General features: G+C 43.6%; 1 protein-coding gene across 3 annotated transcripts in view; it reads left to right on the top strand.

Moving 5' to 3' along the window:
- PAQR8 (progestin and adipoQ receptor family member 8) overlaps positions 1–10,797 on the top strand; it is a 114,128-nt gene extending 103,331 nt beyond the window's left edge. For all 3 annotated transcript variants that reach the window (XM_087857016.1, XM_045802292.2, XM_045802297.2), the window contains one exon: positions 6,476–10,797. In XM_087857016.1, coding sequence (XP_087713142.1) covers positions 6,491–7,555 — 1,065 coding nt within the window. In that variant the 5' untranslated portion in view covers positions 6,476–6,490 and the 3' untranslated portion in view covers positions 7,556–10,797. The remainder of the gene's footprint in view (positions 1–6,475) is intronic.
- The last annotated feature ends 3,330 nt before the right edge of the window (positions 10,798–14,127 follow it).

The raw sequence follows: 14,127 nt of genomic DNA, 5'->3' as shown, positions 1-14,127 counted from the left end.
CAGGCAACGAAGCACCTGAAAGGAAAGGCTCCCCAGGGGAAATTTGAACTGGGGCATAAAGGATGACTAGGAGTTGGCCAGTGGGCAACCGTGGTGTGGGCATCTCAGGCAGGTACCCAAACACAAAGGCCTGAAAGAATAGCAGAATTAATGGACCACGACATAAAAGTGGCAGGGTTAGGGGATGGTTGGGATTAGTCATGGAGACACACAGGTGGGACCAGAGGAAAAACCTCCTAAAGCCTACAAAGATGACTGTGGGGAGATAATGAGCACCCAAAGTAGGACAGTGGCCAGGCGCTTCTGAGCCCCCACAGAGCGGGAACCCAGCAGATGGAGGAGGTTGCCAGGAGCAGTGAGGGCCGTGGGCATACCTGGTGTAAGCGGTTTCATCTGTGACCAGGAGATCGGAGACTGGCCCAGGCGCCGCAGTGCTCATCCATACAGCTCCTCTCTGAAAGTTAAATGGTTATTTATGGGCACTTGACGTTTGCAGTATGCTTCCAGGGGACACAGCACTCACAGAAACAGGTCATTTCATCGTTTTATTTAATGTTACTGAAGAGGAGATGCATTCTGGGTAGTTTTCACCCATCAAAACTAGGTAAACGAAACCAAACCTTAAAAATGAATCCTTTGATTGTGATTTATTTTTAAAAAGAAAATGTAAATATACAGTTTCACAATTTTTTACTAAAATGTCAAATTATTGCTATGAGCATAGGTTTTACCTGTTCCTCTCTTTCTATTTTGTCCTACAGTAATTATCTTTAATTTTTGTAAATCATCTTAAAGGAGCATATGAAATAAAACTTTAAGATTGGACCCCTAAATAGTCTAAAACACGATGTAACATTTTTAACACTTTCTTATATAAACACTACCTAAATTCATGGTACAGATATCATACTCATATTATTAAAAAAGAGTTAAATAATAGTTCATATTAAGATAGAACTTTAAATTCTAATTCCATTGTAATCTGAGTCTAATTAAAACTCTTTATAAAGCAATTGAGGAAGGTATTATGAGGATTCCCAGAAATGAACCAAAAATTTTAAATTCCGTTTCAGTTTTCAAAGACTGCATTAAAATCAAATACAGGGCAGAAACATTATATATTACTAAGTTAGAATCCTTCTGTGAGTTTTTAAAATATTACTAGTACTTTAATGTACATGTTTTGTCTCTTCAAAGTGCTATCCAACTACCGCCCGTTTTAGTAGTTATCCTCTTTTTATAGTGAGAGATGGAAAGACAGGAAATCTCCTCCCACCCACCTTTTTTCATGAAAAACATTACGATGAGTAGTTTAATGTCTTGGGCATGGCCACAGAGCTAATTGAGGAGAGCAAATATGAAACAGCCAGACCCCCTGACTCCCAGAGCATTATTTCTCTTTTCCCTTAACCTTGCTGAACAGAAGGAAATTGGTGCCATATGTCTGGGCCTAAAGAACTGCTCATTCAGTAAATAATGATTAGGCGTATAATTATTTTCTATGCTGCATACCATTTTAGACATGGGAACTTGCACACTACACAGTCCTGCCTCGAACGGAGCTGGCCACAAACGGGGGAGGGAGCAGAGTAAACCAGCGCTCAGGACCCCAGGACAGAAGTGTGCTGGGGGAGGAAGGCCAGGGTAGATGGTTGCTGGGGAGAGTCTTAAACATGGCCTGGGGGTTAAAAAAGCTTCCTGGTAGAGTTCCTTGGCAGAACATTGATGAGCTGGGGTTGCTGGACTGGAGGGCTGTCATCATGTGCAGAAGTATGCACTGGAGATAAAGAGTGTGGCACTTTTGAAAAACTCCCAGTATTATCATCCAGGCCATCAACATGGCCTGGGGTGTGGGTCCTCTTCTGGAAGAGGAAGCTGGGAGTGGAAGGAAGTCAACAAAAGTAAGGCTGTTAGGGACTTCGAGTTTGTGTTGTAAACAAGCAATGGTGAGCTGCTAGGGAATATGCAGAGGGGAATGGTGATCAGATGTCCATTTTTAAACTATCACCCTGAAGTGGTTTGGAGAAGAGAGGGTCTGGGGGACATGAGGCAAGGGAACTTGAGGAAGAAAGGTCAGTTATGACACTGCTGTTATCCTCTGCATAAGTTCATTTGGAAAGCCTGAATGGAGAGCCATAGAAATATAAAGAATGGATTCCAGAAATGTTCAGATAAAATCAACAGAACCTAAATGACTGATTAGATGTAGGGGAAGGGTCAAATCTGGGTTGCAGAAGAAGTTTGAAGATGTTGAATTGCCCATGGAATATTCAGTTGGAAATCCAGAGCCATTGGATATTTGAATCCAAATTTCAGGAAAGATCTGGCTGTGGATGTATGCATGGCAATCATCTGATACAGATGATAACTGAAGCCAAGGGTGTAGGAGAAGTACCCGCATGAGAGGGACTGTGGATGTGGAAAAGGGAGCAGATGATGGACCCCTGAGAACACCACAGCTAGCAGGGGTGGTGGGACAAAACAAACAAACAAACAAACAAACAAACAAACAAACAAACAGGCAAGACCAGAGAGGATTGTGTCACTTAAGCCAAGAGAGGGGGCACTGGATGCAGCACGAATCCCCACAGCTTGGTGAGACAAGGATTGAACAAGCTAAAAGCTTTCTGCAACATCAAATCTAAACTTTCGCTAATGCCATGGCACCTACCCCACTCACTGCCTTATTACTCCCCAACAGCCCCTCTGCTCATGGACCCACAAAGAAGCCACAGCATTCCCTCGCTCATATTCACCCCCTCCCAGAATTCCCTGCTCCTCACCCCTTCACGTGTCTCAACGCCAGCATGCCCCGAGCATGCTTTGCTCTGGAGACCTGTTTGTATTTCACTCTACTTAATACTCAATTATATGCAGTCTGGTGGTATTGGCTACAGATTCATGAAGTTTGAATCTCCTTGGAGGCTGTTTGAGGTCAGGGGTCTTAGTTTTATTCTTCCGTCGTGGCCTTTGTAGTCTGCAGCATTGTTGAGCAGACAGTCTTTGCTCTGGAATAGCTCTGTGGTTGATCAAAATATGACTTGAGCTCAGCCAGTTCATGAGAATTCTTCAGGAAGATTACATTTTGGCTGTCTCAGCAGAGGAGCTGGAACATACCCTGTGCACAAGAGATCATTCTAAGGTAACGTCTTGGTTGGCTGATGACCACATCAGCTCAGGGAGGAGTGCGTGGGGACAGAGGCCAGGAATGAGGGGCAGACCCTTACTCAGAGCCAGCACCAGAAAGGCTGGAGGTGTGTGCCTGCACCAACATCATGAGGCTAATATGTGGTTTCCTCCCAGACAGACTCTCAAACTTTACAGCTGGCCCTTTGACGCCTATTTCTAGAAGACAGCACACTCTGGCTTAGTGAAAGTAGTGCTTTCTACAGGGTAAGCTATGGGGGTAGCTACTGGACAAGGGCTTCTGAAGCTAATGATGATAAAAAAAAAAATTATACCCTTGGGGCGCCTGGGTGGCACAGCGGTTAAGCGTCTGCCTTCAGCTCAGGGCGTGATCCCAGCGATCTGGGATGGAGCCCCACATCAGGCTCTTCCGCTATGAGCCTGCTTCTTCCTCTCCCACTCCCCCTGCTGTGTTCCCTCTCTCGCTGGCTGTCTCTATCTCTGTCGAATAAATAAATAAAATCTTAAAAAAAAAATTATACCCTCTCACCATTGCTGTGGCTATGGTGGCTGCTCTCAGATGAAGGGAGAATTTTATGGCAGGGGAAGGGGCAGTTGCAAGCACAGGACAAAGAAATAATCCCCTCTCTTTCTGACCATTAGTTTAGAATTTTTCATCACCCTGCACTTCCAAACAGGAATTTAGATCCTTTTCACCCACAGATATATGACCTAGATCTTTGTAGCACCCTCATCACCGACAGAGATAAGAGATCATATCCTGAGTCGGAGGCCATTGGGGTAGTGTCCCTGCAACAAACTGGTCCCTCTGTGGGTGTTGGGCTGCACACTCCAGAGGATGGAGTTATTAGGAGACCCTGAGGCTGGTGTGGTGGCGTTTTAAAGATCCTTGGAAAAGAAAGCCTCATTTGCAAGAGAAATAATGATTCTGCCAATTTTTTTCCTGTACATCCTTTCCCCTGAAGCTAAAGTTAAAACCCTTACATCTTGTACTTCTCTGCTTCTTAGTTCTATAAACCTCTCCTAGTTTATTTTCCATAAGTATGAGAGAAGTAGAAATAATTTTCTGAAAAGAACTTGTCAACATAAAGCCATGAAGTGAGGTTGGTGATGTGAAGACTGGAGGAACTCTTGGGGTCAGAGCTCTGTAGACAGGGCTTTCTGGAAACTGACAATAAAGCAGCATCATGATCTGCCCTTTCTCCCTCAGAACAGACAAATGCTGGTTGATTCCCAGGTCTGTACTGTGCTCGGTTCCAACCATTAGACAACCAAAACCCAAGTTTTCACTTGTGTTATCAATTTGTAAGAACCTACTATTGTCCTAGACACCCTATTTTGAGGAGACAAACATGAGCAGAAATTGTGTAGTCATGTGTTATTTAACTCTGGATGTGGAATTATCTCCAATTGGTTTGGGTGCCCAGAGATGATGGAAACACCCTTAGACGGTAATGCTTGGTGGGGCCTACCTGGGAGCGTCTTCAGGGATTCCTTCCTCTACAGCTCATATCCCCAGTGACTCACCTCTATTTCCCCAACCACAAAATCACACCAATATTTCTATCTGATTTCCCTCTCCACTTCACAAGAGATGGCAGAAGCGTATATCTAAAGAATAGAGCTCTTTAATTCACCAGGGCTCCAACAAAGCCCAGCTCCCCCAGGCCACATGCTTCTCAGCCAGTAGCCACAGGACAGCTTGAAACACCATCCATGTCCCAGGCCCAGTCATGCCGTGGATCTGCTTGATTCCGGGGCCAGCATACTCCGCGTGTTCCCACCTTCCGGTCCCTTTCCCTTACCCCTGCTGTGCTCTTGTCACCGACAGCCACAGGAGGTCAATTGGAGGTGTCGCCATCTAGAACTTAACTCCCAGGCTCTTGGATCCCCCTGCTGGCTGACAGCAGAAGCACTGCTTAGCTTTTTCTTTTTTTGAATTTAGGTATTCTGATGACTGTTTTCTTTCTCTCTCACTCCCCCCCTTTTTGTCCTTCTGACTTCATAATCCTTAATAAGCATTTTATATTTAGAGTCTCGCATTTAACCACAACCACTCATACAGTATGTAGAATTATTACTCCCATTTTACAGATGAAGAAATTGAAGCCCAGATAGCTCTATAACTTGCCCAAGGTTACCCAGGAAGTGGCCTGAAACCAAGGACTGAATCCAGGTCTTCCTGGACTCTTTTTTTTTTTTTTTTTTACATTTTATTAATCTTCATGTCCTACATTTTAGACCTGATTTTTTTTCCTTTTCAATATTAAGAAATGCGAGTAGAAAGATTAATTTTTTTTCACTAAAATTAGTAGTGCCTCGAGAAGCACTTGTTGTATCTCTTCCAGCAGAAGGGTTCTGAAGCAAGGGGGCCATTTAGATAAATCAATCAGGTTCTGGACTTCTCTGAGGAAAAGAGGCTGGGAAATAGGAAGTACAGAAGATAAATGTATATATGCTGAAAATCCATTTCTTTACCCAAAAAAATTCACATGAAATTTTGCAGCTATTTTGTGAGATATTTTATGAAATAATTGCTATGCTCATCGGGCTCATCTGTCATGTAAAAATTCCAAGTGTAAGGTTAGCATTTTTGAGGTCTGAAATTTATTGAATACAGATTTAGGTACCCAGGAGAGACAAATCCAAACTGCTTACTTTTCAGAGCATAATTTAGAAAGAAAAAAAAACACAAAAACACCCTCCCCATCTTTACAATTAGATTTTAGGTTAAGTTTAGGTCATGCGTTAATTTTCTTTAACTGTTAAAGTATTTCCCAGAGTATGTATTGGTCTTTACCAACCAAATTCATGACTCATTTGCCTGTCTTTACTTTTAGGTTCAAGTTAACTATTGCTTTTCTCAGAATTTCAAGTTACTGGTGAAATTAGTGGCTATTTTAAGATTAGATGGGCTCAAGAATGTAAGCTATCGTTAGTAACATCAATATTCATAATTTTTGTATTTCAATAGCTCATACTATGAGAGCCTGTCTGATGACTACATTTTAATAACATCTAGGAAGCTTCAAAGCCTCTAAAGGCACCCTTACTTAAGTATGTTGTGGCTATCATGACAACAGGCTGGCTAACAGATGGGACTTTGCTTCCCACTGCAGTGGGTAGCAGAGACGAAACCAGAACCTTCGGTGGGAAGGGATTCCCACTCGATTGCGTACAGATGAAACAAAAGTGAGGCTCAGAGAAGCCGTCTGTGGCTCCCGGGCTCCCCCGACGCACTAGAAGCACTAAGCGGCCCCACCGCCCTTGTGGCCGGGGCTCCGTGCACCTGTCCCGCGGTGTGCAGACTCTCGTGTGTTCCCTGCAGGTCCCTCCGGCAGCCATGACGACCGCCATCTTGGAGCGCCTGAGCACGCTGTCGGTGAGCGGGCAGCAGCTGCGCCGCCTGCCCAAGCTCCTGGAGGACGGCCTTCCCAAGATGCCCTGCACCGTGCCCGAGACCGACGTGCCGCAGCTCTTCCGGGAGCCCTACATCCACACCGGCTACCGCCCTACGGGCCACGAGTGGCGCTACTACTTCTTCAGCCTCTTTCAGAAGCACAACGAGGTGGTCAATGTGTGGACCCACCTGCTGGCCGCCCTGGCCGTGCTCCTGCGATTCTGGGCCTTCGCCGAGGCCGAGGCCTTGCCGTGGGCCTCCACGCGCTCGCTGCCCCTGCTCCTGTTCATCTTGTCGTCCATCACTTACCTCACGTGCAGCCTTCTGGCCCACCTGCTGCAGTCCAAGTCGGAGCTCTCGCACTACACCTTCTACTTCGTGGACTACGTGGGCGTGAGCGTCTACCAGTACGGCAGTGCCTTGGCCCACTTCTTCTACAGCTCCGACCAGGCCTGGTACGAGCTCTTCTGGCTCTTCTTCCTGCCGGCGGCTGCCTTCTGCGGCTGGTTGTCTTGCGCGGGCTGTTGCTATGCCAAGTACCGTTACCGCAGGCCTTACCCGGTCATGAGGAAGATCTGTCAAGTGGTGCCGGCAGGGCTGGCCTTCGTCCTAGACATCAGCCCCGTGGCACACCGCGTGGCCCTGTGCCACCTGGCTGGCTGCCAGGAGCAGGCGGCCTGGTACCACACCCTCCAGATCCTCTTCTTCCTGGTCAGCGCCTACTTCTTCTCCTGCCCGGTTCCCGAGAAGTACTTCCCGGGTTCCTGTGACATTGTGGGCCATGGGCATCAGATCTTCCACGCCTTTCTGTCTGTCTGTACGCTCTCCCAGCTGGAGGCTATCCTTCTGGACTACCAGGGGCGGCAGGAGATCTTTCTGCAGCGCCATGGCCCCCTGTCTGTCTACATGGCCTGTCTTTCTTTCTTCTTCTTGGTGGCCTGCAGCGCTGCCACCGCAGCCCTCCTGAGACACAAAGTCAAGGCCAGACTGACAAAGAAAGATTCCTGAGGCTGGCAGGTGGGGTGAGGTGTGGAGGCAGCCCTGTGATTTGGGGAAAACTCAGTACAACAATAGGAGTTGACTTTTTGTTTTTAAGAGTTGCTTTTAAATTAACACGTATTTCCAAGGATATGCTATCACATTGGAAAGCCAAAGGATTCAAGAGTTTTGTTGTTAATAGTTGTTGCTAATAAAAAGAGTATTACTTTTCCCTGTCTCATAGCCTTACAAGATACAGGAAAGGAAGGGACGTTGGCTAGGATTCATGGGACACTGAATTAAGGACTATCTTTCTGCCTGAATTTAGTGGAATTCTGACTTTGGCCTCCAGGGGCAAGTCCTGGAGCTAAAGGGATAATAAATTTGGATTGGAAAGTGAGTACGTGGCTGGTCCACACCATTTTGGAATAGCCATCCTACTATATCGGTCTTTGATAATTGAGTAAACTGATCCAAGAACTTGATTTCGTTTGGATTTCAGATTGTCCAGGGTGAAGAAGTCAGAATCTTCAAGATGATTCAGTGAAACTCTTAGACATAATGAATTATGTGGTTCATCTGATTTCTGGTCCCTCCTCTCTTGCCCACTCTGACAGTGACCCTTTTCTCAGGATGACGTGTGCCTGGCTGTTTTCTCTACAGTGTACTCCCATCTGTACCTTGCATGGTAATATAGAGGACTATGAAGCAGTCATATTTCCAGGAAATGCTTGGATCCATGTGGACATTCAGGAAGTTTACTTTCATATACTACTAAACGGTACTAGAAAGTACAGTGCCAAGAGCCATCAGGAGGCCCAGCCAACAAACATGGATAATGTTTTGTGTCATGTGACCCTTCTGTTTTATACCTGCGGACCGCAGTTCTTGAGATTATCAGGGCTGCCTTATAGGCCAGAAAATCGGGGGCTTGTGCTAGGGAACCTTCTCCAGATTTGGACCAGCATGTTTCAAAAACAAAAACAAAACAAACCCTAATAGAGTGAATTGGTTCTGGTTCTTCTAGGGATCTGATTATTTCAAGAGGAACCCAAGGTCCAGCCTCTTAACTAGATACTACCATGCAAAGGACCCACTTAACTACCATAGTTCAGGGTCCTCAGGCAGGAGGTTATGCCTCGATTTAGAGCTGAATCCTTAAAATAATCAAGCCCCAGGACAGATAAGCATGTGTGATCCCTGTGGGTTGGTCCCTGAAGGCTCCTTTGGGTAATAATGGTGAACCAGGTACCCTGTTGCTAGAATTTTCTGTTACCCAATAGCTTCTTGGTATAAGGGGTACTGTGATTGATGTGTTCTGGCCACACAGCCCTCTCTGAGGACTGAGTTATGTACTCATCCAGTGAAGGGGTCTGTGTTGTTGGAGGAGCCATGGGAGTCTTCTCAGAGGCTATGTTTCCTATCAGTATAAGGTCCCTTTTACTATAAAGGGAAGTACTTTGTTTTCACTCCAGTTTGATGAATCTCTTCTATTAATAGGTTATTTTGTCTTTAGGTCTTTGTTTTCTTCCTTTCTCTGAGCGATTGGTGGATTTTGTGCCTTATAAATGGAAACATATGAACACTTTACTTAATATATGGCCATGTGGAATTTTCAGTTTTGGGTTATTGGGATAAGAAAAAAAGAATGCACTGCATTTGAACCAGTGGGTGAAAGAAACGTCAGAAAACCAGAATTACTTGTCAATCAAAAGACACTGTCAACCAAAAAAAAAACAAAAACAAAAACCAACCAAACAAAAACAAAAAAACAACTGAAGCTTTCCTATAATCTTCATATCAAGAAAGCATACGTCTTGTGTGCTACATGGATTTCCTAGATGGATTTCTCTGTTAATCCTTAAATACCTGACCTTCTGTGCTACCCAAGTATCTAACGCAAGCTTCTGATGTCTAGGCCAAATTCATCACAAATAAAGTTGGCAAAACTGAAGCCAATTGAACTAAGCAAGGGAATGGGGGTGTTGTACAAACACATCGCAAGAAGCGGGTCAGTTTAAAATGGGGACTAGAAAACGTTTGAAATGTTCATTTTTATGGATTCAAAGCCCATATTCTTTTAAAAGTTGTGAGGAAGGTGTAAGTCAGGCTCTTAAATATGGCGGTAGTCCTGGTGGACAGAGATCTTCAGGGCAAATGCAAGTATTTTTTAGAAAATAGGAAATAGGGCAGTGATAGCAATCTTCAAATGCTGTCAACAGACCAAGGCCAGCTGACATAATATAAATGGTCTGTGACAAGTTCAGATAGACTAAACTCTTTAAGATATTGCCATGAAATTATTACTTTAATTTATACATGTATTGGTCCCTCAAGTGATAGGGAATTTTTAAAAAATAAAGTTTTTCACCAGAGATATTTGAGAACACTGGGGACTACGTATCTCATTAAAATACCAGTATCTTAAAAAACAAACAAACAAATAAGATAATCAGTGTCTTATTGGAAATATATAAACATATTAAATGCAAATGTTTTAAGCTACTCAGAGTTTTGAGAGACTAAATACTCCTTTTAGAACATTTTCATTAAAATGAGTGCATCAGCAAGGAACAGGCCTAGTTTATTTAAAAGAAATAATAAGGTATTTGGTAAAGGAGGTGATTGTTTCCTCCACCATAGCCTCCCCAACAGTTGACATCTGGAAATTCTGCCAGTTATCTCTCTATATAAAATGTAAATGCCTCTGGAAAACCTAAACTATCAGTCATTTACGTCTTGTGAATAAAAATTCTGATGGATTTGTATGAGGCCCTACTCAGGGTAAGGAGATGGGGCATCAGGACACAGCTGACTGGGGACACATTTGCCTATTTCCCTCTTGCCCAGTACTTCCGGACTTAACATTTACTAATGAGCTAACGTCAGTACTCCTCAGATGTTAAAGTTTCATTTCCCACCTCTGCTAAAAGCACTTCACTGTATAACAATATTCTCAGCCCTCTATTGGAAGCTTGAAACAGTAGGAGCTCAGGTTGTGGAATGAAGGTAGCTCATTCCTACTCCTATCCACAAACGGTACCTTTATACTTCACAGGTTCTTCAGATGCTGCACTGTAGTTTCAAGTGGACCCTCCAGATGGCGCTCATGTCTTACTCAGCGTGGCTATTATATCTCAGTCTTTGGGCTATTAATCGTATTGGTCCTAGTGTTTTGCTTGATTGCTTGGCAAAGAAAAAAATGGAACTATTTTCTGTTTATATAAATCTACTTACACGAATGACCATTAAACAGATTTTGTATATACGGATTGCTGTACTGTCAACAACTATCTTGCTTCTTTGACAAGGCCTACCTTAAAGAAAGCTTTTATCTAGACAAACATTACCAGGAGGAGGAGGTCAGGACACTTTATATCCACCTAGAAGTAGGAAAGTACAAAATCTTTAAAAATCTCCATACCCCAGCCCCCTAAATACACACACACACACACACACCCTAAACCTTGTGAAAAGATGCTATTGCCACCCCCCTCCCCCACAAAAGGTATGGAGTTGATTTCTCTGAGGATTTCCATCTAATTGAATAAGTGCTTCTAGTTTCATGGAAAATAGTGTTAAATGTTTTCAAAATTTTTAATAGGACTACATTTTTAAAATACAAAAATTATGAATTATAATTGTACTATAACAGCTACTATAATGAATGTGTTGTGAAATGTGGCACCTATCGACCAAAGGATTTTGTAGCCTGTTATATTTAATAGCTGTGAAAAAAAAGTCATTCTCCAGACTCTTCCAGCTTCAAGCCATAGTGCTATCACAACAGTGAGAAAACAGCATTTGTCTGGCTTGAGGTACCATTGACAGAATTATGAATATCCCTCTTGCCCTAACCCTTTTTATGACCCATGGGGGCCGTAGGCAGTTTGAAAATGCTTCTGTTGTCACTGTTAATAGTTTAACCACTCTTCAGTTACTGATTCATCAAGTATTTGTGAGCACCTATTGGTGGCAAGTACCCATGTTGGCTCTGGAGATACGACAGTGAGGAAAAGAAAGCAGGGACCCTCCACAGAGAGTGTTCAGACTGCTAACTGAGAACCAGCATCTTCCCATGTTGGGCCATCACAGGATCTCCCTCTAGGTCTCGGTCCTATCCTAGTCTCAACCTGAGGGCCAGATGGCTGGCCAAACCCAGGGAAGGCTGGGACCTGCTCTGTACCAGAACATTTTTAAAAGGATTGAGCTCTCTCCCTTTGCCTGCAAGAGATTAGAAATCTCTCTCCCACCAGCAAGGCTGTCACCTATGGTCACCTCAACCCTTCTTGTTACTCCCCTTGCTTCTCTAGCCCTTTACACTGTCCTCTAGGGTTTAATTCAGTCTCAGACACACTGAACACATCTGGACACAGAGAAGCCCTATATTTCCACAGGCAGTAGTTAAAGTCCAGCTAATTAAAGCCCCATCCTGCAGGGAATGTAGGGTCCCAACCTGAGTACAGGTTCCTGATTTAGTAAATTGGAAACAGCATGTTACACTCTGGCTGCCTCCTTTAAAAAAAAATAATAACCATCATATCCCTTAAGGAAACTTTATTAAAATAATATGGAAGGAAAAGCATTGCAATAAAAGGAAAATTCATTTAAAAATTAATTTTGAGAGCATATCTACCTAAGGTAAGGGCTTTTCTTACCTAACAGGATCTCATAGGAAGACGGATGCACTGTATTTTAGACTCCGGGAGGCCTTGACCAACTCAAAGGCTACAGAGTAATAACACCTCAGATCTTATCATGCATTATGCTTTCCAAAACATTTCCACATCCATTCACACTTCTAAATAATTGTGTGAAGTAAGACCCAAAAGATCTCCACTAAACTGGGAAACACGCTAAGAAAGTAGAATGATTGGTTCAAAGTCACATAACTCATTGTAATGTTTAAACTCAAACACATTTTTCCTTCAGATAAATCCAAGGCTCAGCTAATCAGAAACATCAACACCCAAATATTTGCAGAACCCTTTACAGTGTGTGAAGCACTTTACTATTGTGCATACTTTAACCTAATCTCATTTTAACTTTTGTTCCTAAATACCTCATGAATAGCGAGGCTTGTATTGTTTCTTTGCAGGTTAAAGTGACTTACTTCACACTGTGTCCTTGGATGCCAAATAAAGCATTCTTTGCACGTCACAGTTTTCTCAAAGTCCACAAGGTCATTGGCGACAGGCCCTTGGTGGCCTAGAGTATAACATCAAATCTCATTCTCCAGTCACAGATTCTTGAAAATACCTTGATTCCTCAGCTAAGAAATTCATCTAGTATTGATAATCTTGCCAAGATTATGCAAGACTTCCCTCTCATCTCTCACTAGGGATTGTCAGTTCTTCAAACAATCGGTTCTCCCAGGGATTTTGACAAGTGATTTGGCTTTGAATATGGGATTAAAAAATTCTTCGCTGCCTTATAAAAGAGTTATACAGACTTAGCAGGAAGTTCCCCAAGAGTCCTTATTTCTCATTTTTCAAGTAATATGTGCTTATTAAAGAAAATGCAAAAAAAAAATAGGGAAAAAAGATAATCCACAGACCCATCACTAAAATAAATCTCTCCTGGGAAAAATAAGGCTATGGTGAAATGTTGTCAGTGATAGGTAAATTAGCAGTGTCACATAAAGCTTCCTGAAAAAACAGAAATGGGTAACTAGAAATTTTAAGCAACCGAATACTTTCATTCTATAAAGTACAAAATCAACGGTCTCTGGCTCAATTTACGGGAATACCAAGATGGTTACATTACACTGCCTTCTGACATTACATGATGTTGGTAATTTGACGATGCTGTGGCTGAGACACGGGCTCATGCGACAAAGCCGATGATACGTTATCTTGTGTTGAAAGAATTCTTTGAAACGCCTCTCCTGAATCAAGCCCTCTGAGAGTGCTCTGCTAGAAAGACCTTCACTGGAGGGGAGGCCTCGCCTGTTGAACTGGTGAGTATACGGATTCACCGACAGCCACTCCACAAACACTGAACACCACTAGGTGCCAAGCCCTGTTCCAGGTACCAGGAATACAGCAATGGATGAAACACACAAATCCTTGCCCTTGGGGAGCTTACATTCAGGGGTTAGAGGTCGGGGTAAGACAGACAATGAACCAAGTAAGTAGGATACATAGAACGTTAAAAGGTGATGGTGCCAAGGAGAAATAGATAGCAAGGAAGACTAGGCCAGGGGGGCGGGGTGGGGGTGCAGTTTTAAACAGGATGAGGGAAGACTCCAGAAAGAGGTGAGGGAGTTGGCTCTGTTTCTTTCCCAGACAGAGAGGACCCTGAGGCTAGCATGAACGGAGAGAGCGAGGGCAGTAGGAGATGCAGATCGTGAGAGCCTTGTAAGCACTTGGGCTCTTACTGTAACTTCAGGACGGGGTCTGCTGGGAAAGAATTCTGTTCGAGAAAATTCACGGTCATTGTTCAATTACTAATTACACATTACCTTGCCCACAGAAAGTAGAGTAAATCCTGTTCCCTTCAGTCTACACAAAACCAGGTTATCATTAAGTGATTCCAACTGTGGGCCTGGCTACTCTGTGTTCCTGTGGACACACTCTGGGGCCTGCAGGATTCTTCCCAGA

The sequence above is a fragment of the Ursus americanus genome, chromosome 29 (genome assembly GCF_024610735.1).
Source record: "Ursus americanus isolate L20-20 chromosome 29, mUrsAme1.1.p, whole genome shotgun sequence".
NCBI lineage: Eukaryota > Metazoa > Chordata > Mammalia > Carnivora > Ursidae > Ursus > Ursus americanus.
The sequence above is the reverse complement of the archived record's forward strand: the minus strand, read 5'-3'. Positions and strand labels throughout refer to the sequence as shown.